Consider the following 26425-nt stretch of genomic DNA (forward strand, 5'->3'; position numbering starts at 1 on the left):
CGAGCCGAAATTCGGAGAAACAACCAAGGGGCAAAGTGTGAAATAGAGTCACAAAACAAGCCTATAAAACCTGGCTAAAAAGCCATAAATTTGTATTACATCAGCAAGACGCAGAGGCCATGCTGAAAACCCTAATAACCATTAATAGTGGAGAGTTTTGGCGTGTCATTAATCGTATGGAATCACCACAGGAAGCTTTGCAAGTGTGTTTGGTAACCGAACTCGAGTGGGTGAAGCACTTTACAACATAAGACAACAAAAACTCGTTGTTACAGCCTCTAACAGTGCTTGATCCTACACCATGGGGCTTACAATTCCCGAGAGAAGACTTTAGTGAGGTTATTAAGAAAGCCAAAAACTCTAGGGCACCCGGTCCTGACGGATTGTCGAATGTTATGATTAAACAGTTTCCTGACCTCTTGGCTGATTTATGTGTTGACTTATTCGCAAGAATAAACAGGCTCCGTCAGTCGCCATGTTCCTGGAAAACAGGGATAATTTTCCCAATTTTCAAAAAAGGCAACAGAACGTCACCTAAAAATTATCGGCCAGTGGCATTGCTTGATGTCTTAGGTAAGATCTACGCCACATTGTTACAAAAAGAACTGGTCAACTGGGCTCAAGCAGCGAAAAGGGTTGATTAAAGACAAGCAGGTTTTGTTAAAAAAGTTGGGTGTTCGCTGAACTTACTTGTCTTGAGTTTATTGAAAATGGAAGCATTGCGTACAAACAGCAAAATCTATCTCGCATTTGTGGACTTTTCCTGCGCCTTTGATATGATTGACCGTGAGCGACTCTGGCAAAAGCTAGGTCTATGGGGTTGCCCTGCTGGTCTATTAGAGGCTATTAAAGAACTACACACAGATATATCGATCACTATTCGTTTAGACCACTCAGGTTCTCTATGAGCTCAGATTAAGAAGACACATAAGGGTGTTAAACAAGGTTGCCCGTTGGCAGCGGCAATTTTCAGCCTTTTCATCTCAGATATTGGCGACGCAATATCTTCAGTTAGGGCGTCTCCACCTAAGCTCAATTCATCGGCAATAAATTGGATGTTGTATGCTGACGATTTGGTTATCTTGGATTTGACCCCGATTGGCTTACAATGCAAACTAGAAGCTGTACAGAGGTACGTGAATTTAAACAACATGAAAATCAACGCCACAAAGAGTGGAATACTGATATTTCATAACTCAAGTGCAACTCTGAGATCAATGGAGACAAAGTTTGTGTGGAAACTTGGGCAAGACAAATTACGACTATCGAAAAGCGTGAAGTACTTGGGCATGATAGTAAATTCCAGCATTTGTGACGACCCATGGACACGCGCATCAAAGAGGAAATGTGGGCAATTAGCATGTCAGGGCCTTTTGCTACATAGAAAATTCGGCAGATTCTCGATGCAACCTCTGAGAAACTTCTACGTACACAAAGTGTCGCCGATCTTAACTTACGGAGCAGAAAACGCTTTTGGATGCTCATCAAATCATTGGGCATCGCTCCAGCATATGTTCTGGACTAAAGCCTTAAGTCTGCCAATCGGAATTTCGATAGCATGCATAAGATACGAATTGTCATTAATTTCGTTGCATGCTAGGATCACCTGGAACCAACTGGCCTTATATCGGAAATCCAGAGCTCAGGAAGGAATTCTGCAATTTCGTATATTTCACAACGCGCCTTTGAGTGGAACTGATATCGTCTCCTTATGGTCAAAACGTTGTGAAGATCTCTTACTTGCATATAACATTAGCCTGGACACCCTACATGAAAATCCCACGGCAGCAAAAGTAAAGATCTGGCGGCAGATTGGGAAGCCACGTGTAGTGAGCGTCTTGGCGCTAGAGCGATTACAAACGCACCTGCAGAAGCAAGAGGCTACAATGTGCTACAGAAATATCTGCACTTATTTCCAAGTCCGAAAGCCCACAGACTCTTTTTGCTGTTTCACCTAAACGCCTTCAAAAGCAAAGAGCGATACAGCCATTGGGCCTGCAACGCAGGAGTGAATCCCTCCTGCCGATGCTGTGACAAAGAAGTGGAATCACTTAAACATCTTGTGTTGTTCTGCCCGGAACTAAAAGATGTCCGATCAATTCACCTGGGCCGGTGGAATGATGGGCATCAGTTTGTGAGCGCAGAAGAATGTTGGATGAGAATGTGGAACGGCACTGACATGAAACTAATCTTGCCATTAACATCTTTTTTGGCTTCAATTGAAGAGAGGTTAAACACGGATGCTCAGCATCAGACTGATTAACCCCAAACATTAACCCCAAGTCACGGGGAGTCACTTAAGCTGACTAGACTGGAGTAGGATGACAATGGAGGATGGGAGGGAGGAGTTGTTTGGGGTTTTTGTATTGTGTATTGTTGTATTTTTGTATTTTGCAGTTGGGCTGATGGATTTGATTGGTTTTGTGTAATATTTTAAAGGTTTGAATTTAAACCAATAAAAAAAAAATTCAAAAAAAAAAAGAAAAGTCTTTTTCAACCACTGTGTCTTTCTCAGAGATACCACAAATGTCATTTTCACTGCAGTTGGTTGATAACTCAAATATCCTTCTCGAAAGGATGATTGATTTTCTCCCCAAACACAGGTTCAAAACCAAATGCAATTGTTCCGTTAGCATTTAACACTTTCTTCAAAGAAATTACTTCAAATCAAGATAGCACTTCAATCTTTCTCAATACTTCTTCTTGAAATAAAACACTTTTGTCAGGATAGCAAAAAGTGACTTGTCTCAGTGATACTACTGCTTGTCAAACAAAGGATGCAGTACATGAATTCTCTTAATTCAACAAAGGTTCTTTGCACATATCTTTCTGCCACAAAGATATCAAACCACCATCTTGTCGGGGGGAAATTCTGCCGGGGTCGGCTGGGCAGTCCGCGGACCTCCGGGCAGGGAGGCCCCAACTCCTCCTGTATATCCCAAAAAATTGAGTATGAGACACACGCAAGAAGCAAGGTGATTCTGCTGTTTATTAGACAAAACGGCAGGGATGGGTCAAGGATCGTACGCGTCCGTCCTGACACTCTCTCCCAATCGTGGGGCTCGCAGGCCCTTTTTACCTTAGTATGACGCGCTACTTGCGTCACCTGGAAAAGTTTAGCAAAAAAACTTATCGCCACTCGGGATTGGCTCCTCGAGCGGTAGGGTTAGTATAGCATACGTATAGAGAGCGTTATTAGTGGTCAAGGGTTAGTCAGCTGGTATACTTGGGTTGTCCCTTTAATTTGATACATGAAAATTGTTACATGAAGACCCCTGAGGATTGGTCAATGTTAATGGCGTCAGTGATAAGAGCCCCATGTTCTGATTGGTCCACTCACGAGCCCCCCAGTCTGGGACTATCGCTGTTCCCAGCTCGCGGTGCACCTGTCATTTGCAACAATGTTTCACTATGGGTATGTGCTGACAATGTGAAGATTTATTCATATGCTGGAAGGCCGACTACTCCCACCGCTGCAGATGTCCATTGAGTCGCTTAATTGTATCTGCCTGTGTCTTGAAACGTGGGATCCAGGCACCTCCCTCCTCCTGGGCCTGGCATCCTGTCAGGTTCGGCTTGGTCACGTGAGGTGAGACCGTGGTTGAGGCAGAATTCTGCACAATTAATATTGCATTTTCCACTGTGTGACTGGCTTAATTTGCAGGTGTGACCTTGGCGTCGGCTTGCGGCATGCGAGTTTGCAACATTGTGCCCTTGACTGTCTGCTCTCTCCGGGGTCATTCTGCAGGGTCAGCAACTGTACTCTTGCTCATTCAATGTTCATGGAAGCTCTTGCTTGTGGCCTACTTGGGCCTGGTGCATAGGTGGAGCCGTTTGATACACAGGCGCTTTAGGTTATGGTATCATATTGCTTTATCCCCAGTATCGTGTCTTCGTTATATTTCTCTTTATGATGCATGGGTTTAGGAGAAGCGTGAGCAAGCCTTTTTAGATGAGTTCATTGTGCGTCTTGCGTTTCTGCATTTTGAAAAGCCTATGTGGAAAATAATAAAGATGCGTGTCAGTGGGTGTGTCCGTCACCTACGTCATAGCACTGAGTATGTTCTTCGTGTGGATTGGTGTGGGAGTGTCCAGTGTGCATGTTTGCACGGGTGTGCTGACCGTTGGCTGGGTCGTCATGGCATCTCTAACGATGTGTTGATTTAGTGTTGGATGGTTCAGTCGATCCCATCCATGCCGCAGGTGTCGGCATGGGCAGGGCAGGCTGGTGGGCAGGCGGGTGGGCACATCCGTATGTTCCTGTACCAGGGTATTTGGTCATCTGGTAGATGGGCAAACTCCTCTCGTGGCGGGTGCCTGGGCCGTGATCCTCTAGGCCAGGGGTGTGAGGGGATTGGTGGGAGCCTTTTGTTCCATTCTCCCACTTCAGTCCCCCCTCTGGTCGATTTGTCGACCACAAACATATCCTTTTCCTTATCTCCTCTCACTCTCCATATTTTAGTTACTCCTCCCAAATGTCCATAGTGGTTAACATGGTCTTCAAATGACCAATACATATATACACAGGTTCCTCCAGGTGTGCAGTATACCCACTTCCCTATGTAGCTTCTTGGGTTTCTTGGGTTTTCGAGCTTCACAGATGGTGGGTCCAGGTGGTTGGTGATGATCTGGTTGCGCAATTTCTCTCTCTCTTTTATTATTGTGCCTGTGTGTTGGCCGTCATCTGCTGGCATCAAGGGGTGCATACCAACCATTTCGATCATCTCGTCTGTGGTGCGTGCCTTCTGGGCCTTCCAAAATCTTATTATGATCAGTGCAGCTCCAGCCAAAATAATGCATCCAACTATAATCTTCAGTCCATCCGACAGCCAAGATGGCATCCATGACCATAATATCGAAAACCAGCTGTCATCCTTTTTTACACCTTTTCTTTCATCCATCATTTTGGAGTGCATCTGGGCCAATTGTGATACTGCTTCTGTCAATGTACCATTGTCAGCATCGTTAGCAGGAATGAATGTGCAGCATGATTGTCCTATCTTTGCGCAAACTCCTCCTTCCATTGCTGTGAGGAGGTCCAGTACATATCTGTTCTGTAGTGCTACCATCCTCACTGCTCGCAGTTCCTCTTTTATTGCGATGAATCCATTTACTGTAGAATTAATTGTCATCATTAGTTCCCATCGAGTTATCTGGAGCCATTTTGCATTTGCGTAAGCCTGTAGTCCCGGATGTATTATTGAGGAGAAGAACATTGCTGCTCTGCTGAATAGTCTGTGTTCTGGCGGGATTGAAGTGAGTGCTGTTTCCGACCTTCCCCATAGATAATGTCCTGTCAGAGGTTCTCCTTGTCTTTTCTTTCTATTCAGGACAGTGTTGTTGCCGTTGTTTTGGTTTTCTGGCCCCTTCTGAGGTTGTACAGATCTCTTCTTCCTCTTGTTTCCTTCATCCATTTTGGGGAAGTTCGCTACATTCACATGTTTCTGGGGCACCACTAGTGATGGTACATTAACGTGTACCATTGTGCATATACCATTCCACAGAGGGGGCAGTGTGTGGTATGCCTTGTCTCCGCAGGCCCAGTAATGGTCCATTACCACTGCTGTTCCTGCTCCCCCCTCAGGTAACTCTGTCACGCTTTCACAGTTGGTGCTGTATCCCACGTCCACTTCTCCTCTATGTTGGTAGCATACCTTAGGTGCAGACAGCGGCAGTATTGTTATTGGGTCTTCATCCTTCTCTAACCACGTTAGCCTGGGTACGTACTTGACCCAAGTCATCCAACATCTGTTGTTGTGTTCAGCAATAGTTGTAGTATCCTCTCTCGTTACCATGTTGCTGCCAACCACACCTATGTCCCATTTGTTACCCAGGTACACCTTCCCTGTTATTATTATCAGTGGTCTTTCCCAACATCCTTGTTTACCAGGAACTTCAGTGGCGTACCAATCACATGGTAGGTATTGTAGTGTTACTTTCTTTGTTTCTCCTTTTTCAGGGCCACTTGTTATGTATCTGAATGCTTCAGCATGCAAACTGGTCTTGTGGTAACTCAAATAAACCTTGAGGAAGTTGTTTTCGTACGGGTATGTGTCTCGCGTTTTCCATACCAGGTGCACCGTGTTCCCTTGAAATCTCCCTTTCGTTTGGAACAGTGCCAGGTATATTATGCATCGTGCTGTCTTTTCATCTATTTCCGTGGCAACGAAAGTTCGGGAAGCGCTCATGGCGTATGGGATCAATGAGCAGACGTAGCAGCTGTCTTCTGTTGTCTGCTTACCTATTTGAGTCATGTGCTGGTACCACATGCTGTTCGAGACGTGTGCTGAATCTTGTATGTAGTTGTCAATACCTTTATTATCTGAGTATGTGCTGCGTTTAACTCTATTTCCCTTGTGTGGAATTTTGCTAGTACCACCTGACGTAACACCTGTTGCAGCCGTGGGTGGGGGTATATTAGGTTTGGGTACAGCCAAAATACTGATAGCATAACTGTTCTGCCATACAGAGGCAGCCAAGAACCCGGTGATCATTAAAATCCCTATCATCTTTATTACAGAGGCTAATCTCACCGGCATTTTGCTCTTACCTTGCTGCAGTCAGGCAGCTAATTCTTGCGACGTTAAAGTTGCCCGCCTGAAAATTCTCAATATGCTTGTTATTAGTGTTAGTTGTTGTTTTCAAGCTCTCCCTATCAAGTAGTCGTTCAGGGCCCAGGCGAAGAGCTGTTCCCACGCCAATCTAAGCGATCTATCTTTTAGGACAGGCAAGTATGGGTGAAGATGGGGCATAGATTGTTCTATGGCCAAGAGAAATGCTGTGTAGTAGACACGTACCCTCCTCCTTTTCAGGTACTTTGGACTTTGTATATGATAGACAAATTGGTGTGATAGTTCTTCAGGGAAGTTATCGTCTGAGGGTAGCATCTACTCCTGAGCAGTGAACCTTGTTAGTTATCTGTTTTCTTAGCAGTACAATAATACACGGTACCTGCATGTACGAGAGAAAAAAAAGGGAACATTCAAGTGTTTACATGTGTATATGTGCAAGATAATGTCCTTCAGTTGGGTTATTGCTGCAGTGGGAGGGACGTCGATAGGCAGGGGGTTTTTAGGGCTCAACTGGCGGAAGTCTCTTTACTCTTAGATCGTGTGACCATGGGGTGGGCGGTATGGGAATTACCCTTCTCTATTTCAGTAGTTGTCTCTGGGGAATCTGGGGGGTGGTAGGGTAGGGGGACACTTAGGCCGTTGGCTGTGGTAGAAGTCTCTTCCTCCGTGGGTGACGCTGTTGTCGTTCTTCCAATGGCCCTGTCGGTGACGCTAGGGCGGGTCTGGAGTTTGCAGATCTTTACGTCGTGTAGGTGATTCCAGGCACGTTTGTCCTGTAGCTTTACTGCTCTCGTTGATACTTCCTCTACCAGGTGGGGGCCAGTGAAGCGTGGGCTGTTCCACTTTCTGTTGAAATTGCGGAGTAGTACGTGGTCACCTTTAGCAATTTTGCACAGTTTTTCTTTTTCCAATTTTTTATCCGCGTCTTCTTGTTGATCACTCTTAGACCCGCCCCGCGTGCGCTCGAGCTGTTGAGACACAAACACTACACTAGTAATCAAAGAAGACACATATTGGTACATTTCATCACCAAGAACGGTTGCAGTGTTTTCATAATCAGTGAATGCTCTTGATGTTGGCGTTAGAGGAAGGCGCATTTGACGTCCGGTCACCACCTCGTGAGGGGTGAGGTGGTGATCGGAGCCTGGTCTATTCCTTAGCTCAAATAGGGCTAGCGTAGGCAATACAACCAACTCTTCTTTGTTGTTTGCTGTATTTTTGCAATTGCCTCCTTCAGTAGGCCATTCAGGCGTTCGCATATACTGTTGGCCTGCGGGTGATATGCACATGCAAATTTATGCTTGATGTTCAGTAAGGATGTGATGTGCTGGAACATTTCATTGGCGAAATGCGGGCCATTATCCGACCGCAGTACCTCGCACACTCCCCACCTGGGGAAGACCTCCCTCACTAGAAATTTAGCTGCTCTGAATGCATCTGGGTGTGAGCAGGGTCCTGCTTCAATCCACCTGGAGAATGGGCATACTACTACAATCATATACCTATTTCCTTGACATACGTTGATCATATCAACATAGTCAATATGGATGTGTAGGAAGGGTCCCTCTGGCCGGGGTATAGTACCTTTTATCGCCTTCAGCGTGTGACCGGCCGTGAACTGTTGACATGTGAGACAATTGCTGATAAAATTTGTCACATGGGAATTTAACTCGGGGCAGAACCAGTCTTCCCTAATTCGTGCTGCAATAACTTCCTTGCCTGTGTGGGCTGGGTGGTGTAGTTGTCTCAGGGCGGTGTTCAATAGTGCCAATGGCATTACCATCTTTCCAGTGTTACCCTGGCGCCATAGTGCGTCAGTTGGTGACATTGTACATCCTCTTTTTACCCATGTTTCTTTTTCTGCCATTGGTGCAGCCGCTTGTAGTTCCATTATCTGTGTGGCTGGGAGATGGGTGTACCCTTCTCTTATCAACATCTCTTTAGCTATCCCCCTCCCTCTCCCTCTCTCTGACTCTGGGGGGTTCCATATCTCACCAAAATTTGCAGCATACTTTGCATGTGCGTCTACTGCTGCATTTCCTTTTGAGACATGATCTTCTCCATTAATGTGTGCGGTGCATTTGACCAATGCTAACTCTTGGGGGTCATTTATTACTTCAATTAGTTCAGCCAACAAGAGAGCATGTTGCACTGGGGTGCCGTCAGCTCTCCTAAACCCTCTTCTCCTCCATTTGGACAACCCTGAGTGGACAGTAGACGTGACATATGCGCTGTCAGAATATATAGTCACTCGTTTGTCAAAGCTTTCCTTCAACGCCAAGATCAGTGCAACTAATTCAGCTGCTTGAGCAGAGTAATGCTGTGGTAATTGTACGCATTTCATCGCCACACACACTGGTACCTCTGTCATTTTTACCACTGCTGCCCCAGTTCGCCTTATCCCATCCCTTTGGTCTATTGTTGATGACCCATCAATGAACAAGAGCTCACCTCCATCTAGTGCATTCTCTTCAACCTTTCTAGTACATGAGTACATTTCGGTAGTCTGCGTACAATCGTGTGCATAGTCTCCTTCCTCAATTACTTCTGCTATAAACCTTGCAGGGTTAACCGTGCTGCATCTAACAATTGATAGTTCTTGTCTAGATAAGATGATCTCATAACCTGACGCCCTCTGCGTGGTTAGTGTGGACTTAGGCTTGTTCAATATTGCAAATAGTGCATGTTCCACAAATAGTGTGGTTGGGCACCCCATAGCTATTGCTGATGCTTTCTCTACCGCAAAGGCAGCTGCGGCGAGACCTTGTTCGCAAGGGAAGTGTCCTAACATCACAGGATCCAAGTGGCCACTGTAAAACGCTACTGGTTTGTAACCCATGCTTGTTTTTTGAGCCAACACTGCTTTCATTACTGCTGAGTCGCAATGTGAAAATATAAAAAATTGTCGTTCATAATCTGGGGTGGCCAGTACCGGAGCGGTTGATATTGCATCTTTCAGTTCATCAAAAGCCTCTTTCATTTCCATTGTCCACCCCAATTTTTTCTCCCCTTTGTTAGCTTCTCTTAATGCCTCAAGTAGGGGTCCTATGTATGAGCTGTAATCAAAAACCCATGCTCTACAGTAGTTGCACAGTCCCAGGAACTGCTGCAGTTCCCTCACTGTTTGGGGCAGCGGCGTTTTTGAAATGGCCTGTGCTCTTTGTGGTGCAATCTTTCTTCCGTATTGGGATATGAGCTGACCAATGTAAAGTACCTGTTCCTGACAGTACTGTAACTTTTCCTTGTCTACCTTGTAACGCTTTTCAGCCAATATTGTCAGCATCTTCAATGAGTCCTCTCTGCATCTTCTTTCGTTTGTGCTGCAAATTATTATGTCATCAACATACTGCAACACTGTGCTTTCCACTTCAATGTTACCCAAGTCCATCTGTATTACTCTGTTGAAGATTGAGGGTGACTCGCAGTACCCTTGTGGCAATCTGGTGTGTTTCCACTTTGTGTTTCTGTAAGTGAAGCTTGTCAGATCTTGTGAGTCTGGGTGCAGGGGTATTGAGAAAAAGGCATTTCTGAGGTCTATCACTGTAAATCGTGATGCCTCTGCTGGAATGCCGCACAATATTGTGGCTGGGTTTGCTGCTATGGGGTATTCTGCTTCCACTATGGTGTTCAAAGGCCTGAGGTCCTGTATGAAGCGCCAAGACCCCCCTTTAGCCTTGCGCACTGGGTATACAGCTGTATTGCATGGTGATTCTAATGGTACCAATATGCCATTATTTATAAGGGCCGTTATTGTTTCATATATGCCCTCATCTGCCTCTTTTGATAGTGGGTACTGTTTCACTCTGGGGAGTATTGCACCCTTTTTCAATTTTATTCTTACTCCCCCTATGCTTTTTATGCACCCCACGTCATAGGGACTAGTAGTCCATAATGATGTGGGTACTTTTGCCATATCCTCCTCAAAGAAGGGAACTGGGGTGGATGTGGGTGCTTCAAGTGCCATTGCAATTTTCTGTGCCACTTGTTTGTACGTCACTCTTAGCCATATTTCTACACTCATCATGAACACCATTTCACCTTCTTCCTTTTCTTCTGAGAAGAGCCCCTCATCTGACACCTGGGTGAGTCTACATCCCTCTGCTAGTGCTATCACTGCCCTCCATGCTCTTCCTTCTCCGTCTTGGGCATGTACTGCAATGTAATCAGCGGTTGCTATAATGCTCTCTATGTTCACTGATATCACCTTTCCTTCTGGTTCATTGGCTGGTGTTTCTGGTCTAAACAAATAGGCTGCTGGCCTCCTCCAGATCTTTCCTTGTATCCCTGGCATCCATGCAAATGCCATGTCTGTCCCGTACTGGAACAGTTCACCATCTACTGGCTCAGCCCTAATCACTGTCTGTCCACAGTATGCTTGCATAATTTGTCGTGCAGTGAGCATGTTAATTCCTGGAGTGGAGCAAATTATGCCGTCCTCCGTAAAGGAGATCGTCATATTTAACCTGCTCATTATGTCTCTCCCCAGTATATTTACTGGTGAGGCCCTAGAATATAAAAGTGGGACTGACATGTCATAATCCCCTATTGATAAGGGAATGTTATCAGTAAAGGGAACCAACTCCCTAGCCCCAGAGAATCCTTGGGTGTTCATGGCTTCACCTGACATCTTAAATTTACCTTCCCTTATGCAAGACCGGGTCGCCCCGGTGTCAACAAGGAATGATAATTTTTTGTCACCTATCGTTACCTCTATGAGTGGTTGCTCCGCACTATTAGGTGTTACCGACAGGATGGGACACACCAAGGCCGTCTGTGGGCTGTCCTATTGAGGGTATAATGATTGACCACTTCCTGTGTAAGGGTTGTGTCCCAGGACCGTCACCCTTCCCAGTTGTGTTTGCTTTAGTTGAGTATTGGTAGAGGTTATGTTATGGTCTTGGATTTGGGCAGGTTGCTGTGCTTGCTGTACTTGGGGTTGTTGTGTTATCGCTACCTGTTGTTGTGGCAGTGAATATGTTTGTGGCTGTTGTTGTGTTACTAGTTGTTGCTGCCCATTTCCCTGTTGCAATGTCTGCTGTTGCTGGATGCCCTGCTGTTCCTGTGTGGGCCCTTGTTGTCCCTGTTCGCTCCATGATGGTGTGCCTGGTCTCACTCTACATGTGCGTGACATGTGCCCTACTAATCCACAAATCCAACACACCGGTGGTTCCCTGTTCTGCCATGGAAAGCTTCCTGGGTTGTCCTGGTATACTGGTTGCCCGGTGGGGTAGAAATTTCTAAGTCCTCCTACCTGCTGTTGTGTGTTATATCCGTATCCTCTCCCTCTCATTATTCCTCCCCTTCCCCTGTTGTAATTATAATACCCAGCTCCTGGCGTTGAGTATCCTCCTCCCATGTTAGTCGTGTATGGTTGGAGTGGCGGCAGCTGTTGTGTTACAGTCTGTGATGATTGTATTTGGGAGGGATCTTGTGCAGCCACTACTTGTGTGGGGCTTTGAGTCATTGTTGCAGGTGTAGTTATTAGTGCGCCTTCCATCGTGTATTTAGTAAGTTTTTTCTGTACTAATTTAGCCTCTTCCGTTTTTCTATCCTCTTCTTTTTGTTTCATTTTTTCTTGCCATGTCCTACAATGATGCACTATTGTCAGTTGTATTTCTGGCCATGCTTTTGCTTCCATCCCCACTACTTTCTTCAGTTGTTTCTGAACTGCTTCTGGGAGCCCTTGTACTAGTATATGGTAGAATATTGCTGGTGTCTTGTCCCATTGTTCTCTAGTTTCCATGCGCCACTTCTCTTGAATTTCCTGGATATAATCAACAGGATCTTCGTTCTCACGCATCTTGCGTGAGGTAATTGCTCCTATGTCTGATGTGTCTGGATACTGTACCCTCAGTGCCTGCCATAATGCATGTCTGCAGTTTGCGAATGGTGCCCCATCGTGTGATGTGTTTGTTATTGTGACCCCGGGGAAGCCCGCTCTCTTCCAGATGTCATCCGCTGCATCCCCTAATATTGATATTAGAAGGCCTTTTACATCCCCCACTGCCAATTTCTGTCATGCGGTGTGTTTTTCCATTTCATATATCCATTTACCCGCACCTCCACTTAATGATGGGAGCCTGCACTTTATATTTTCCTTGTCTGCATGCTTCCAGGGGACGTATTGTGGTCTAACCCCTCCCCTCTCCAGAAGTGGCATTAGGTTGTGTCCTGGTTGGCCCTTTGGGTCCCACACAATCGAATCCGTACACCCCTCCTCTTCGTCCCTGTCTTCTATGTCGTCAATGGAGTCCACATTGCTCGTAACTTTTTCTCCTCCATCTCTTCCCTTTCTTTTATCATTTCCTTTATTTAATGTGGGCGTGTGTATTCGTTCTCCCTGCCTGCGTCCAGGGAGGTCTCTAAGCCTACCTGCATACGGTGTCAGTTTGTGTGGGAAGGGCGCGAGTTTAGATTGGCATGTTGCACGTAATGAGCGTGAGGTAGTGGAGCATGTAGGACGGGATGGTGACGGTGTGGCTGCACGTGTCTGCCTTTCCGCTATTCCTTGCTCTTCCTCCTCACTTCCCTCCAGTTCTTCCTTTCTCCTGCAGATCCATGGTGATTCTCCATTTGTCCGGGTGGTGTATAATTTATCTAAGCTTTCCCTTTCACTGTCTCTCCCTTCCTTCTCTATCCCTTCTCCTTCCTCACTGCAAAAGTCCTCCATTAATGGCAACCCCCAATCTGTCTTTTTCCCCCTAATCGTTACTGTTTTTTAAGTCTATTAAATCCGTTCCTCCATTGTCTTCTTTGCCAATTGCTCCCCTTTGTGCTGATGTTGTTGCTACTTCTGTGTCTCTGTATACATACCTCCTTACTTCACTCCCCCTCTCCTTTCTTCTCTTTCCCCTTCAATTTTCGCTGCTATTTCTCTACCAATTTCCTCTCTTTTCTTTTTCAATTCCTCCATTACTTCAATACTCATCTTTTCCATTATCCTTTCTTCTTCTTTCTTCCTTTCCCATTTCGCTCTTTCCCGCTCTAATATACCCTCTATCATCCTTCCTTCTTCGTATTTCCTTGTCGTTTCTGATAGTAATCTCCTTCTCCATAGTTCCATTTCCTTTTCTTTCTCTTCTTCTTCCCTTTTCTTGTCACGCAATGCTGCTCTGGATACCCTCTCTGCTACTGCCTTCACCCTTTCTGCTTCTCTCTTTTTCTCCTCAGTTCGTTCCCTCATTTTGTCCAACTCATCCTTGCTTTCTTTCCTTTTCCGTGCTCTCTCTCTTTCCTCTCTCTCGAGTTGCTTGATCAGTGTATTCTGCTCATCCCTTAATTCTGCTAATCGTTCTTCCAAAATCTCTTCCTTCTGTCGTAACAGCTCTTCCCCCTTTCTTTTTCCCTCTTCCCCTTTCCTTTCACTCTTCCTGGTGTTGTCCTCGTCCATTTTCCTTACTACCTCCTCCTCTTCTTCTGTTAATGAACCTCTTAATTTTAATAATACCTGCGCAGCTACCCACTCATCCTGTCCTATTCCTGCGATCTGTTCCTCGCCAATCCCACCTTCCCCTGCGGGCATTTTCGTGCGAGCTGATCCCGTCGTGCTACTCTGCTCCCTTCCTGTGTGGCTACCTGTGGCTGTATATGGTGGCGGGCTGTATGCCGGGTTCGAGTACCCCTCAGCCGCCCTTAATTGAACCATGTCTCGTAGTTCTGTTAACGGATATAACCCCCCTTCCTCCTTTTTCACTACCTTCGCCAGGGGTATATCGCCGTTCTGTTCCTTTTTTATTTCCTTTTCGCTTATGTTGTTACTCTTCTCTCCTCCCTCTTCTCCATTCCCCGTGTTTTGTGTGCCTTCACTCTCTTTCTCCCCATTCTCTCCTTCCTCCTTAATCTTCTCTTCCTCTGTTGTTCCCCCATAATAAACATTCCGTTTGGTCCTGGTCGGGACCCTTGGAACATCCTCCATAAGTTAAACACCTCCACGTGGTGTGTCAACTTCTTCCCCTTGTATGTGTTATGCAGATGGTTTAATAGTGAATGTTGGGTATATAGATCGAAGCTACCATTAGGCGGCCATGGTGTCGTCATTTTGTTGTCCGTCCCCTGTGTCCATTCTATGCTATACTTGATCAGTTTCTCCCTATGGGGTGACAGTGTTTTACATATGTGCTGTAGCGGGGTAGTGAGGGTGTTCCCCCACCCTCCCGATCCTGCCCCGTATGATATAGTAGCGCTTCACTTGTTATCCTTCCCCTATTTGGTAGTGGTTATCTTACTAACAGTTTACACTATACACCCTTATATCTTTACCTGGCCCGGTAAGTTTGGGGACTTGCGATAGTCCGCTAAGGAAAATTAGTAAAATATAGCATTTACATTTGTATATTCTTTTCTTTCTTTTCTTCCTTTATCGAACACCTTTACGGCCCCCTGCGGCCGAGACGCACGTAGCCCCCTGCGGCTGCCTGCCCCTTGTGACGTTCTTATACAGCCGTCCCACTTTCGCCTGCTCCTCCTCCTTTTCTACACTTGCCGTGGCCGGCGTTCTCCGTGCGCAGCCACGTCCCCCTTTTCACCTTCCCCCGATCAACTCATTACCGTTTACCTCCGTTTCCACTCCCTTACCACAACTCTCTTCCCCACCATTCTCAAAAATAAAAATGCCTTGTGCTCGAGATATCCTATGAAAGCCCCTCTGGTGACTTCACCAATCTCTTCAGACTACTGGTAAGTTCTTCATATGTTTTTAAAAGTTCAAAATACACTTGCAATCTACTCCCATTAACCCCACAGCTGTCTTCCTGTCATGCCTGGAACAAGGTAATCAACAATATAATCGGACTGCGCACGCTGCGTCGCCTCGCGTGTGATACGCCCCTCGACAGGAGGGCTTAACCAGCCAATTATCTTCCGTATTGGGCAACCAGCTAGCTACCGCCTACAGGGAAACATCATCTATCTATCGAGTTTCTTCCCCGATCAATAGGGATCCTCATCTACTCATTGATCAGTAATTACCAAATTGTAGGAAACCGCACACACACACACCCTTACACGTGGTCGCGACCTAGGCCAATCAGTGTCTACGAGCGGCCGCACGTGATGTTTTCGTGCTCCGCCCCCTTCTCTCCCGTAACGTAACGGACTGCTCTCGCACTTGTCCGGCTACCATTCATTTCATCGCCAACACTAATTTATAAACCCTTCGCTGCGCACCTGTGCAACACCTCCCGCCTCCCGTATTCAATTCCTCCCCCCTACCCCACAATTTCACATTGCTTGTTGTGCGTGGCATACTCACCAAGTTCTCTTGATGCGGGGCCGCTCGACTGCGTGCACCACTCCAAGCGGCTCGCCACCTCCCCTCGTCTGGACCATGTCTGGACACTCGCCAACCGCGGGCGGGATACTTCTCAACCGGCTCCCGAAGACCAATATCCGGATTGCGCTGTCCGGTCTTCTCGCAGTTCCGCGATGGTCCTGTAGTCCTCAAAAGGGGGCAGCGGCAGAGGGGGCCGCGCCGCCGGGCCTCCTCGCAACGGGAGTACTCGGAAAAATAAAATAAAAGCAGACCTCAAACAGATCTCAGCAGTGCCTCCAACTTGTCGGGGGGGAAATTCTGCCGGGGTCGGCTGGGCCGTCCGCGGACCTCCGGGCAGGGAAGCCCCAACTCCTCCCGTATATCCCAAAAAATTGAGTATGAGACACACGCAAGAAGCAAGGTGATTCTGCTGTTTATTAGACAAAACGGCAGGGATGGGTCAAGGATCGTACGCGTCCGTCCTGACACTCTCTCCCTTTTTACCTTAGTATGACGCGCTACTTGCGTCACCTGGAAAAGTTTAGCAAAAAAACCTATCGCCACTCGGGATTGGTTCCTCGAGTGGTAGGGTTAGTATAGCATACGTATAGAGAGCGTTATTAGTGGTCAAGGGTTAGTCAGGTGGTATACTTGGGCTGTCCCTTTAATTTGATACATGAAAATTGTTACATGAAGACCCCTGAGGATTGGTCAATGTTAATGGCGTCAGTGATAAGACTCACACTCACGAGCCCCCCAGTCTGGGACTATCGCTGTTCCCAGCTCGCGGTGCACCTGTCATTTGCAACAATGTTTCACTATGGGTATGTGCAGACAATGTGAAGATTTATTCATATGCTGGAAGGCCGACTACTCCCACCGCCGCAGATGTCCATTGAGTCGCTTAATTGTATCTGCCTGTGTCTTGAAACGTGGGATCCAGGCGCCTCCCTCCTCCTGGGCCTGGCACCCTGTCAGGTTCGGCTTGGTCACGTGAGGTGAGACCGTGGTTGAGGCAGAATTCTGCACAATTAATATTGCATTTTCCACTGTGTGCCTGGCTTAATTTGCAGGTGTGACCTTGGCGTCGGCTTGCGGCATGCGAGTTTGCAACATTGTGCCCTTGACTGTCTGCTCTCGCCGGGCTCATTCTGCAGGGTCAGCAACTGTACTCTTGCTCATTCAATGTTCATGGAAGCTCTTGCTTGTGGCCTACTTGGGCCTAGTGCATAGGTGGAGCCGTTTGATACACAGGCGCTTTAGGTTATGGTATCATATTGCTTTATCCCCAGTATCGTGTCTTCGTTATATTTCTCTTTATGATGCATGGGTTTAGGAGAAGCGTGAGCAAGCCTTTTTAGATGAGTTCATTGTGCGTCTTGCGTTTCTGCATTTTGAAAAGCCTATGTGGAAAATAATAAAGATGCGTGTCAGTGGGTGTGTCCGTCACCTACGTCATAGCACTGAGTATGTTCTTCGTGTGGATTGGTGTGGGAGTGTCCAGTGTGCATGTTTGCACGGGTGTGCTGACCGTTGGCTAGGTCGTCATGGCATCTCTAACGATGTGTTGATTTAGTGTTGGATGGTTCAGTCGAGTCCATCCATGCCGCAGGTGTCGGCATGGGCAGGGCAGGCTGGTGGGCAGGCGGGTGGGCACGCGGGTGGGCACATCCGTATGTTCCTGTACCAGGGTATTTGGTCGTCTGGTAGATGGGCAAACTCCTCTCGTGGCGGGTGCCTGGGCCGTGATCCTCTAGGCCAGGGGTGTGAGGGAATTGGTGGGAGCCTTTTGTTCCATTCTCCCACTTCAATCTTCTTTCCTGATCCACTCGACTGCCAGTACTGACCACTATAAACCCTTTCCTGGTATACTCGCCCGCCAGGAAGAAAACTCCTACAACTAACTTCAAACTTGATGGCAATATTGCCTCCAAGAATCTCCACACCAATCTCCCTTGGAAGGAGATTTGGCCAATAACTGCATTTTCTTATAGTCTCTTGACTCTTGACATCTTGTGTTCCAGTTTTCCCTAAACTGAGAACGAAATGTACAATAATTATTCTCAAAGGGTCTCTCAATTACTTCTAGATAGCATTTTGACTGATAGCAATTTGGGTCACAAGCTTCCTCCAGTTGAAATTCCAAAAAGGAAGAGTTGCACCCTTGTCACCTTATGGTGGTGTCACAGTCACTTGGCTGTTGGCAATGTGAAATACAAGCTTTTCCAAATGTATATCTCTGAAAAGGGAATGTATGCTTTGGTTGCTTCATTAAGAATTTCTCACAACTTCTTGGCTGATGGTCAGGGATGTCATTTGGGGGTCGCCAGGGGTCGCAACTCTGCTCCTGGACTGTGGCCAGTGCCATGTGGCTCTTTGTTTCTGGAGAGACTGGAATTTATGTTGAGGACCATTAAAAGAAATCAGAGGGTTCCACAAGTGTAACACTCTGAGCAGCGAAAGAATAGGAATAACAGAATAGGAATAACAAATAATTTGTCTTTCTGGATTTCTATACAATAATTGCTAGACTCATTAAAGGGGTGAAAGGTCATGTTGTATCGCTTCCCGTGATGTCACTTTGGGGTGGGGTCAAATGACATCAGTTCTTGTGATGTCATCAGAGGTCAAGGGTCATGTGATGTAATTTCCGCTACCCCTGGCATTTTGGTGAAATGATATCCTTGCTGATGGTGGTGCTGGTTATGAGCTTTTCCCAGTGGTTGTCTTAATATGGTATGCCTGTAGCCTCTTGGCTGTGGGTAGTATTGGTTAGAGGCTTTCCGCTCTGGTAGTTCTTCCAAATTATTTTGACAGCCTCCTGGCTGTGAGTTGTAGTGGTTATAAATGTTCCCCTCTTGTAGTCCGTTATAATGGAATGTTCTTCTTTGACACTTAGCTTTGTTTTCTTTAACTATTCAACTTTCAGTAAATATGTTTTGCTTTGATTTGTTAATTGTTCGATATTCAAAATGATTGCTTGGTAACAGCTTTCGTGTACGGAGAGCCCCGGTGTCAACATTCACTCTCTGCCAACTCAGTGGTTCTCTGCAGTGGCTCCCTCTTGCTGTTAGGCTTTGTGGCGGTCCTTCGGCATTCGGTCTTCTTTCTATTCCACGATCCTCGGGTAAGTTGCGTGTCAGTCTTCGGTAGTGCTGACCGCTCCATTGATCTTCTATGTGCTCACCGGTCTGCCACACGCTGCTCCTGGAGTACTTCTCCTCCTCAGCTGGGCTTCCTCTTAGTATGCCGCTTTCCACTGCACATACTCTGCAGTTCTGCTTGATTTCACCCTTGTGGGGACTCCTGCTGGTGAGCTTCTTTCCATGGCTGCACCTGCACCTTGTATGGCTTCAGCTTCCCCAGCTATAACTCCCACACAGCCATTCACTGTTCCTCTGCGTTCTTATTCTGCTTCCCCCCTTCATTCTCTTTGTTCCTCAACTGGGCCACATCATGGCTTTTAAATATTCCGCTCAGGTGCTTTGAGAGATAGCAACTAGATTGCACCTTTGAATATTCACCATTCTGAGTCGTTATTGCCTCTGAGCTCCTCTTCCTCGTCCCAGTACTTTAGCATTATGGGAACTGAAGTCCATAGAAGAATGGGTAACATTAAGTTGTTTCATGTTATTTTTTAATTAAGTCAGAGGAAGAGGGATAGGGAGAGGGAGAAGGAGAGAGAGAGAGAGAATGAATGCCAGCCACGCAATGGCATTGAAGAAAGAAGGGGGGACTTGCTTTCAGTCTCTTATGGACAGTGGTTTCCTGCTGTAGACTTGGATAAATCGAGATGACTGGGGGTGGTAGTGGGACATGGGGAGCTACCACAGTGGAAGAAGTAACCGGAGCCCACCACAGACCTCACTGGGCAGATTAATAGTACTCACTTGCCCATGCTGTCCTAGCCATGTTGTTCGGGAAAAGAAGACGAAATCAGATTTATTTGGCATTAGCCATTGGCAAGTATTACAACATAAAACCACAAAGACAGTATAACAATTTTAAAAACCCCACCGCATTTAAAATACCAGTAAAATAAAATATCTAAAAAAGGTCCCACTAGTATTTTTAGAAAGTCGGTTTTACAAATATACAAGCATCTGATGCAAAATTCACATAATTAAAATTCCAAATTAGATGGAATGTGTTTCTTAGCCTGGTGGAATTGCCATGGTACTTTGTATTTCACCGTCTATTGCTGAACTCTGGGCATCAGGGACTCTGCACTTGGATGGATCGCCTCCTTCCTCACCGACAGCTCCCAAATTACCTTCCTCCATCCGTTCTCCTCTGCCCTCCCCCCAGGCCAGTCCCTCATGGAGTCCCTCAGGGAGATTCCCTCTCCCCCCTCCTCTTTAACCTTTACTTATTCCCCCCCGCTCTCTTCCACTCCCACAATCTCACCTGCTACAACTACGTTGGTGGAACACAGATTATTCTCAAGATTCCGACATCCATAACCTCACCCCTCCCAGACCTTGCCTCCTGCCTCGCAGACATAGACTGCTGAATGACAAACAACCACCACTTCCTCAATTCTGGCAAAACCAAAAGTCCCATCTGCTGCAAAACATTGCTCCTTCCCCAACCTACCCCTTGGCAGCCGTCCTTAGGACCCCCACCCTCTTCATCACCCTCAGTCAAAAACCTGGGCTGCACCATTAGCTCGGACCCGACCATCTCTTGCCACATTAATGCTGTCTCCAGATCTTGCCACTTCCACCTCCAGATTCTCAAGCAGATCTTTCCCCATCGCTCATATCCTCATAGAATCTCCGAAATCATGGCCATCATCATCTCTCACTTAGACTACTCCAACGGATCCGAAACTCTGCAGCGAGGCTCCTCCTAGCACTCTCCCCTAGAGATCACATCTCCCCTGCACTCAGGGTCTCCACTGGCTGCCCACCAGCCGACGTGCCTCTTTCAAAGCAATGTGCATTACCCACTGTGCCCTCCACATGAAAGACTCTGAATTCCTTAAAACCAAACTTTCACAGTACCACTGCAACAGTTCCCTCAGATCAGGTGCAGCACACCTCCTGGTAGCCCCCCCTTCAGGTCCTCCAGACTAGCAGGCTCCTCCTTTTCCGTCCTAGCACCCACCATCTGCAACTCCCTCCCCCTCTCCCTCCATCTCACAGAGGATGACCTCGCCTTCAGGAAGGCCCTCAAAACCTGAAGTTTCCCTCCCACAATCTCAAACCCCTGCCACCCCCTAACCCTCACACACATACACAAACACACACACACACACACACGCATGGGCCCCCCCAGGTAACTCTAATTTGTAAGAATTCTGAGAATGGGCCGGTATTGAACTTAAATGGCTTTGAGGGTGAGCAAAACATCAAAAGAAATAGGACCGGAGTATCCTCCGTTCCTGGGTGTGCTCACTCGTAACTCTCCTTCTGGAGTTTTATTTATGTACAATATAATTCGATTTCTTCAAAACTTTTATTTACATTTATCCAGAAAAATAATAAAGATCAAGAGTAATATATGTTATGTCACTCCAATGTCATAGCTTGTTTATTCTTTGCCTGACAAATCAGTGCCCAATATGTTATTATTGCCAATGCATTTCGGACTTCCGTCCATCATCAGGGGTCTTAGGCACTAAATGATAATCATTCAACATCAATTTTCCACAGTTCCCACAGTAATCTGTTGCTTAATTATTCATATAGTAATTGATACAATATATCCGTACATCCCATTACTCATTCAAACAAACTAAACACCGCAATTTGAAACCCAATGAACTCAAGATGTTGAAAGAACTATATGAAGATGACACTGCAGACAAAGGGGGAGCACTTGTGATCATGAATAGTATAGACTATCACAATGAATGCATGAGTCAGTTTAGAGATACGAACATATACTCAGAATTGGATGGTGACCCTACTGTAGAAATACTTCAAAATCTTGAAACGTTATTGGACAAAGCAGAAGAACTGGGTTGGATCAATGACAAAACCAAATCATTTCTCATTAATAAACATCCGAGGATCCCCAATTTTTACACCCTACCTAAGATACATAAACACCCAAGTAACCCTCCAGGAAGACCTATTGTGTCAGGCGTGGATAGCCTGCTGCAACCTCTCTCCGCCCAGCCACGTGCCAATAGACATGGGTGGCTAGCCAAGACTTGGCAACCCCTTGTAACCATTAACGGCTACACGCTCAAATGCACTTCAACACGTCCTACTTTCCCATACTCAGGACTTTGATATTTCCCAGGGTCTACCTATAGCGCAATAAGACCATTCCCATGCTGAAAGGCGCTATACAAATGTCGGAAATGAATGAATGCATTACAATGCATAAATAGGCTCATTGCTTCCCTAGTCTCCCTAATTCCTTTATTAATAAACATGCTTTCTAAGCAATTGCCTTCTTGTTGGGGAGGTTGGGGAGGTAGGAGAGGTTGCTTGCCCTGCCATTCCCTCCCCCTTTTCCACACCCCGTATCCCTCAGCGCTGAACCACAACGTGTGCTGCGTGATCTGGACCAACACACGTTGCCCTCTTCTCCCCTTTTCTGCCAACAAAACGAGAACGCGTATCACCTGAACGAGCATCCAGAAAAACGGCATCGGGGCCTTTCAACATTTTCAGTTGAAATGGGCCCCGAGGTGGGGGGCAAGCAGCTGCCTCGTGTTGGCAGTCTTATCACATAGAAACACACTCCTTTAATGCGGAACATTGAATGTGCGCAGGGCACGTGTGCTGTCTTTGCGGACGCCTTCAGGCTGCCACCTCCCCTCTTGCTGTTTCGGGCAATTCTTAGCATCTCGTTGCCTTTTCATTCATGTTTCCCGGGCAGTGGCACAGTGGCACCCTGCTGGCAAAGAGCAATGCATAGTTTCTCAGCAGCCCCTTGTGATCCTCTATATTTATTCAGGACCTCGCCGCTTTCTTTCCCCGCTACGGTTTCCCCAGCTATAGTCCAAGCCCCGAACCCCGAAAAAACATGTTGAAATTGGCCCTCGTCAGCACTGACATTTTTTCAGGCGACCCTGCGAGCAGCACTGTTGGGAACTTCTGAATGACAGTGCAGAATAGGCTGAACATTCAGGGCTTTTAAGTAAAATGATGGGTAGAGGGGCCACTTCATGTGCCAGTACTTGTCGTCCAACGATAAAATAACAGTGAAACCAATATCGGATACGATTTTACAGAGACTCTTGGCCACTGATTAGGCGCATTTACTCGTTGACTGTCCGAGTCCCCGACTCAGTGAGGGCCGGGCGCCTCTCCGAGGAGCAGGCGGGCGCGGCGCCCTTTTGGAAGCAGCAGCTCTCTTGGGCAGCACTGCGGGCACCCTGGCACACAAGCCGCGCGCACGGAGCCTGGAAAGCGCGCGCCGCCTCCTCCTCAAAGACAGATTTACTAGGAAGCAAGGTCAGGAGCGGCTCTGCAGAGAGAGAGAAAGGGGGAGGGGGCACAGGCTGCCCACACCGAAGGGAGCTTTCCAGGAACTGCAGGGGCCCCAGCTCGGCGGGTTCATGCTGCGCTCCGCGGGGTCCAGTGGCGCTGCTAACGTCTTACCCATTCTCGGTCCGGGGTTTAAAGTGCGCCCGAGGGTGCGTTTTAATTAAGGTTGAAACACAAAATAGTCACACTATTTTGCATCCGATTTCGGGGTCATTGTTGTATACCGTGTAGCAATGTGCACGCCCCTCGAAAAAATAGGAGCAGGGAGTGTCCGTTTTAAATGTATTATTTAAAAAAAAAAAAAAACCCGGATCCCAACATCTCCCCTGTCAGGTGTGAAAGCCCTCGGGTTTAGTATTCGCCTCCAACATGGGGCCAGACGGTGTTCCCCAGTTCGGGGTCCCAGATGAGCCCACGTCGTGTAACTTTTACAAACCAGTGGCACCTGCTTTTAAGCCCCATGTCTCCCAGCGAAGTGAACCCTACAATTCCCAGAGGGCACTGGTTCCCCTACATGGGAGCCCGGGACAGTGGGCCCCCCAGAGACACCCGTCCACACGCAGGTCTCTCTGGCTCTTTAGCGGCGCTCCCGCGGGCCAGCCTCGGGCAGGTGCCCGCCTTACCTGAACTTCTGACAGGGTGAACACCTCGGCGTCCACCGCACAGGCCACCAGGGTGCGGGCGTCGAATTCCATGATGCGGGCGGGCATCCCCGTAGCGGTGCCTGCGAGAGGGTGGCTCGGCCGAGGCAGCAGCGCAATCACACACACTGCCCACTGCCCTGCGAGGCTGCAGAGCCCTGCGCCAGCACTGCCTCCCTCCTCACACAGCTCCCACCGCGCAGGCTGCACGCTCCGCGCTCGGTCACAGCCCAGGCCCCTCTCTAGTGGCACACTGGCAGGGAATCATCATCGCTGCTGGGACTGGCAAGACGAGAAATCCTTTTTTTCCCCCTGAATCGCTTTATCTGCAGGCGGTGGAGCGAAGCGCGCTGAACATGTGTCTGCGCTGCTTCTGAGCTCAGAGCAAATCAATGCACAGTACGTGTGTGCTGGCGGGGGTGACTCACACACAAGCACTGCACTGGCTGACCACACACGACCCTCCATGTGGACACACGTAAGCACATGCATTTCTTGCAAGTCCGATTAAAGACTGCATGTGGAAAGTCCTATTTACTAAACTCCAGACTTCCTCGAACAGCGCAAAGGGGAACAATAAGGCACATTCCCCAAGATCACACGCTGCGGTAAAAGTGGGAGAAGACGTGACTATAACCCGGTCAACTGCCCCTACCTTCAAAACACATACACTTCTAGACTACACCCTCTTCTCTTATCACCATGACTCCAACGACTGCTGAAATCAAAGTGTTTTATTGTCGCCCCATCTTTCATTCACAAATTCGTACGCGCCTTTGAGAGCTGCCAGCTGAGTAGTGCACTCGCAGATATGCATTGGCTAAAGTATCTGATTACCACTGAGGATACGGGATGGGGAGGCAATGTGTGGGGCTTGGGAGGTGGCCGAGGGAGATCCAGCAGCCACCTTCTTCCTAGAGGAGCGTTTGCAGCACTCGCAGTACCTGTTTGCAGCCTCATCTGTGGTCGCCACTACAGGGGGTAATGTGAGCTGCACAAACACGAGCATCAAGCCAGTTTCAGATCTTCCCCGCACATCTTTCCCAGTCCTTGTTAATTGTAGGACTTCAAAAGAGGGGAACGGCCCAACACGTGTTTTTAAGCTCACTTCAAAAATTAATGTTACAATATAGTGTACTCAGGAGACCCCCGGCCGGCCCATAGAGCCAAGGTTTGCTCCAAAGTACTTTAAGATGAGATAGCAGCACCTGTGAGATGGATGGGGGTGCACGTTTTATTACTCCAACACCAATCATTAAGGACAACTCAATGGGTTGGCAAAGAGAGTCCGTTTAATGACAAGTACAAAAAACGGGGAGTCATGGCAATCAGCAGTAATGCGATCGTCCTTATCGCTGAAACTCCACCGATCATCATATAAACAGTGACATTTATACTCAAAACTCGTCAGAATTGACGTGTTACACTTAAAAGTTAATATACAATTCTATTGGCTAGGAAAAGGTAACTTTAATATATGTACTATATCTGTATATGGTAACGAAGTGAGGGATTGGGTAAATACGGTCAGGTGGGCTTCTAAGCCCTTCCTTCAAAAATGACTACTGTAGACGTCACTAAAAGTACGACGTCCCATTGGTTCTACTAACTATAGGACCCTAGATTATTTGCTCCATTGTGATTGGGTTGGCACCAACCTCATGCATACATTTCCACTTTACTTAGCAGCACGCAGAACGGTCAGCCAGGTGCAGGGTGCCCCCTCAGCTACCCGGCCTTCCTCCAATTAAGGTTACAATCAATCATCAGTTCAACAACTATGTGTCAATTATGTTACTGTGGTTGGCCTCGAAACTGCATCTTCTGTCTGGGAAAGTTCTGATATCTCTTCCTGGGCGGATGCCAAGCGTAGGTGTGAATTCATGCTTCTCCTCACTCGGATGGTCACGTGATGCAGACATCGTGAATTTGCCTAGTTTCTCTCAATTTGTGCATTTAATTCTTATTCGGCTCGCCACCTGCCTATGCTTCCTTATCTTGACCTTTCAAAGACAGGATATTCTGTTCTTAAAGGCATAGTCTAGTAAAAATGTTTATTGTCCCTACGGGTCGGCCATGTTTTTTCAAGCCTAAGTGGCTCTATTTTAGAAAACTTTCCTATGGACCTTACCCGAGTTTTCGTCCATTAAACGCACGCGAAAACAAGCACCAGGGAGCCGCCATTTTCTGATAATCCTATCTTTTCCCCGATCGCCCTGGCTGACCTGCTTTTGCGGCACTAAATCAATTCCCCCGCCCCTGAGCCTGACATTATCAAAACATTCATATTCCCCGCCTCTCCCCGTGATGTTACTGTGCTGCGTAGGCAAACGCGCCCAGTCGTCTTCTGCCCGACTCCACACAGAACCCGGAAACCAACACAGATCAACTCACAACACAGCGCGCCACAATTCGGAATATGAAACTGTACTTTAAAATGAAACAGCAACACGGTACATTTGGTAAAGTACATTTATTTGACATTAAATGTTTAGAGAATATTCAGCAATTGCC

The 26425-nt window shown here is 47.2% G+C and overlaps 1 protein-coding gene across 1 annotated transcript in view; it reads right to left on the reverse strand.

Moving 5' to 3' along the window:
* Nucleotides 1-24300, reverse strand: part of RCAN2 (regulator of calcineurin 2) — a 564245-nt gene extending 539945 nt beyond the window's left edge. Inside the window, exon 1 of the mRNA XM_069605804.1 lies at nt 23894-24300. Coding sequence (XP_069461905.1) covers nt 23894-23980 — 87 coding nt within the window. The 5' untranslated portion in view covers nt 23981-24300. The remainder of the gene's footprint in view (nt 1-23893) is intronic.
* Between the last annotated feature and the right edge of the window lie 2125 nt (nt 24301-26425).

The sequence above is a fragment of the Ambystoma mexicanum genome, chromosome 4p (assembly GCF_040938575.1).
Source record: "Ambystoma mexicanum isolate Mex_15411 chromosome 4p, UKY_AmexF1_1, whole genome shotgun sequence".
Taxonomy (NCBI): Eukaryota; Metazoa; Chordata; class Amphibia; order Caudata; family Ambystomatidae; genus Ambystoma; species Ambystoma mexicanum.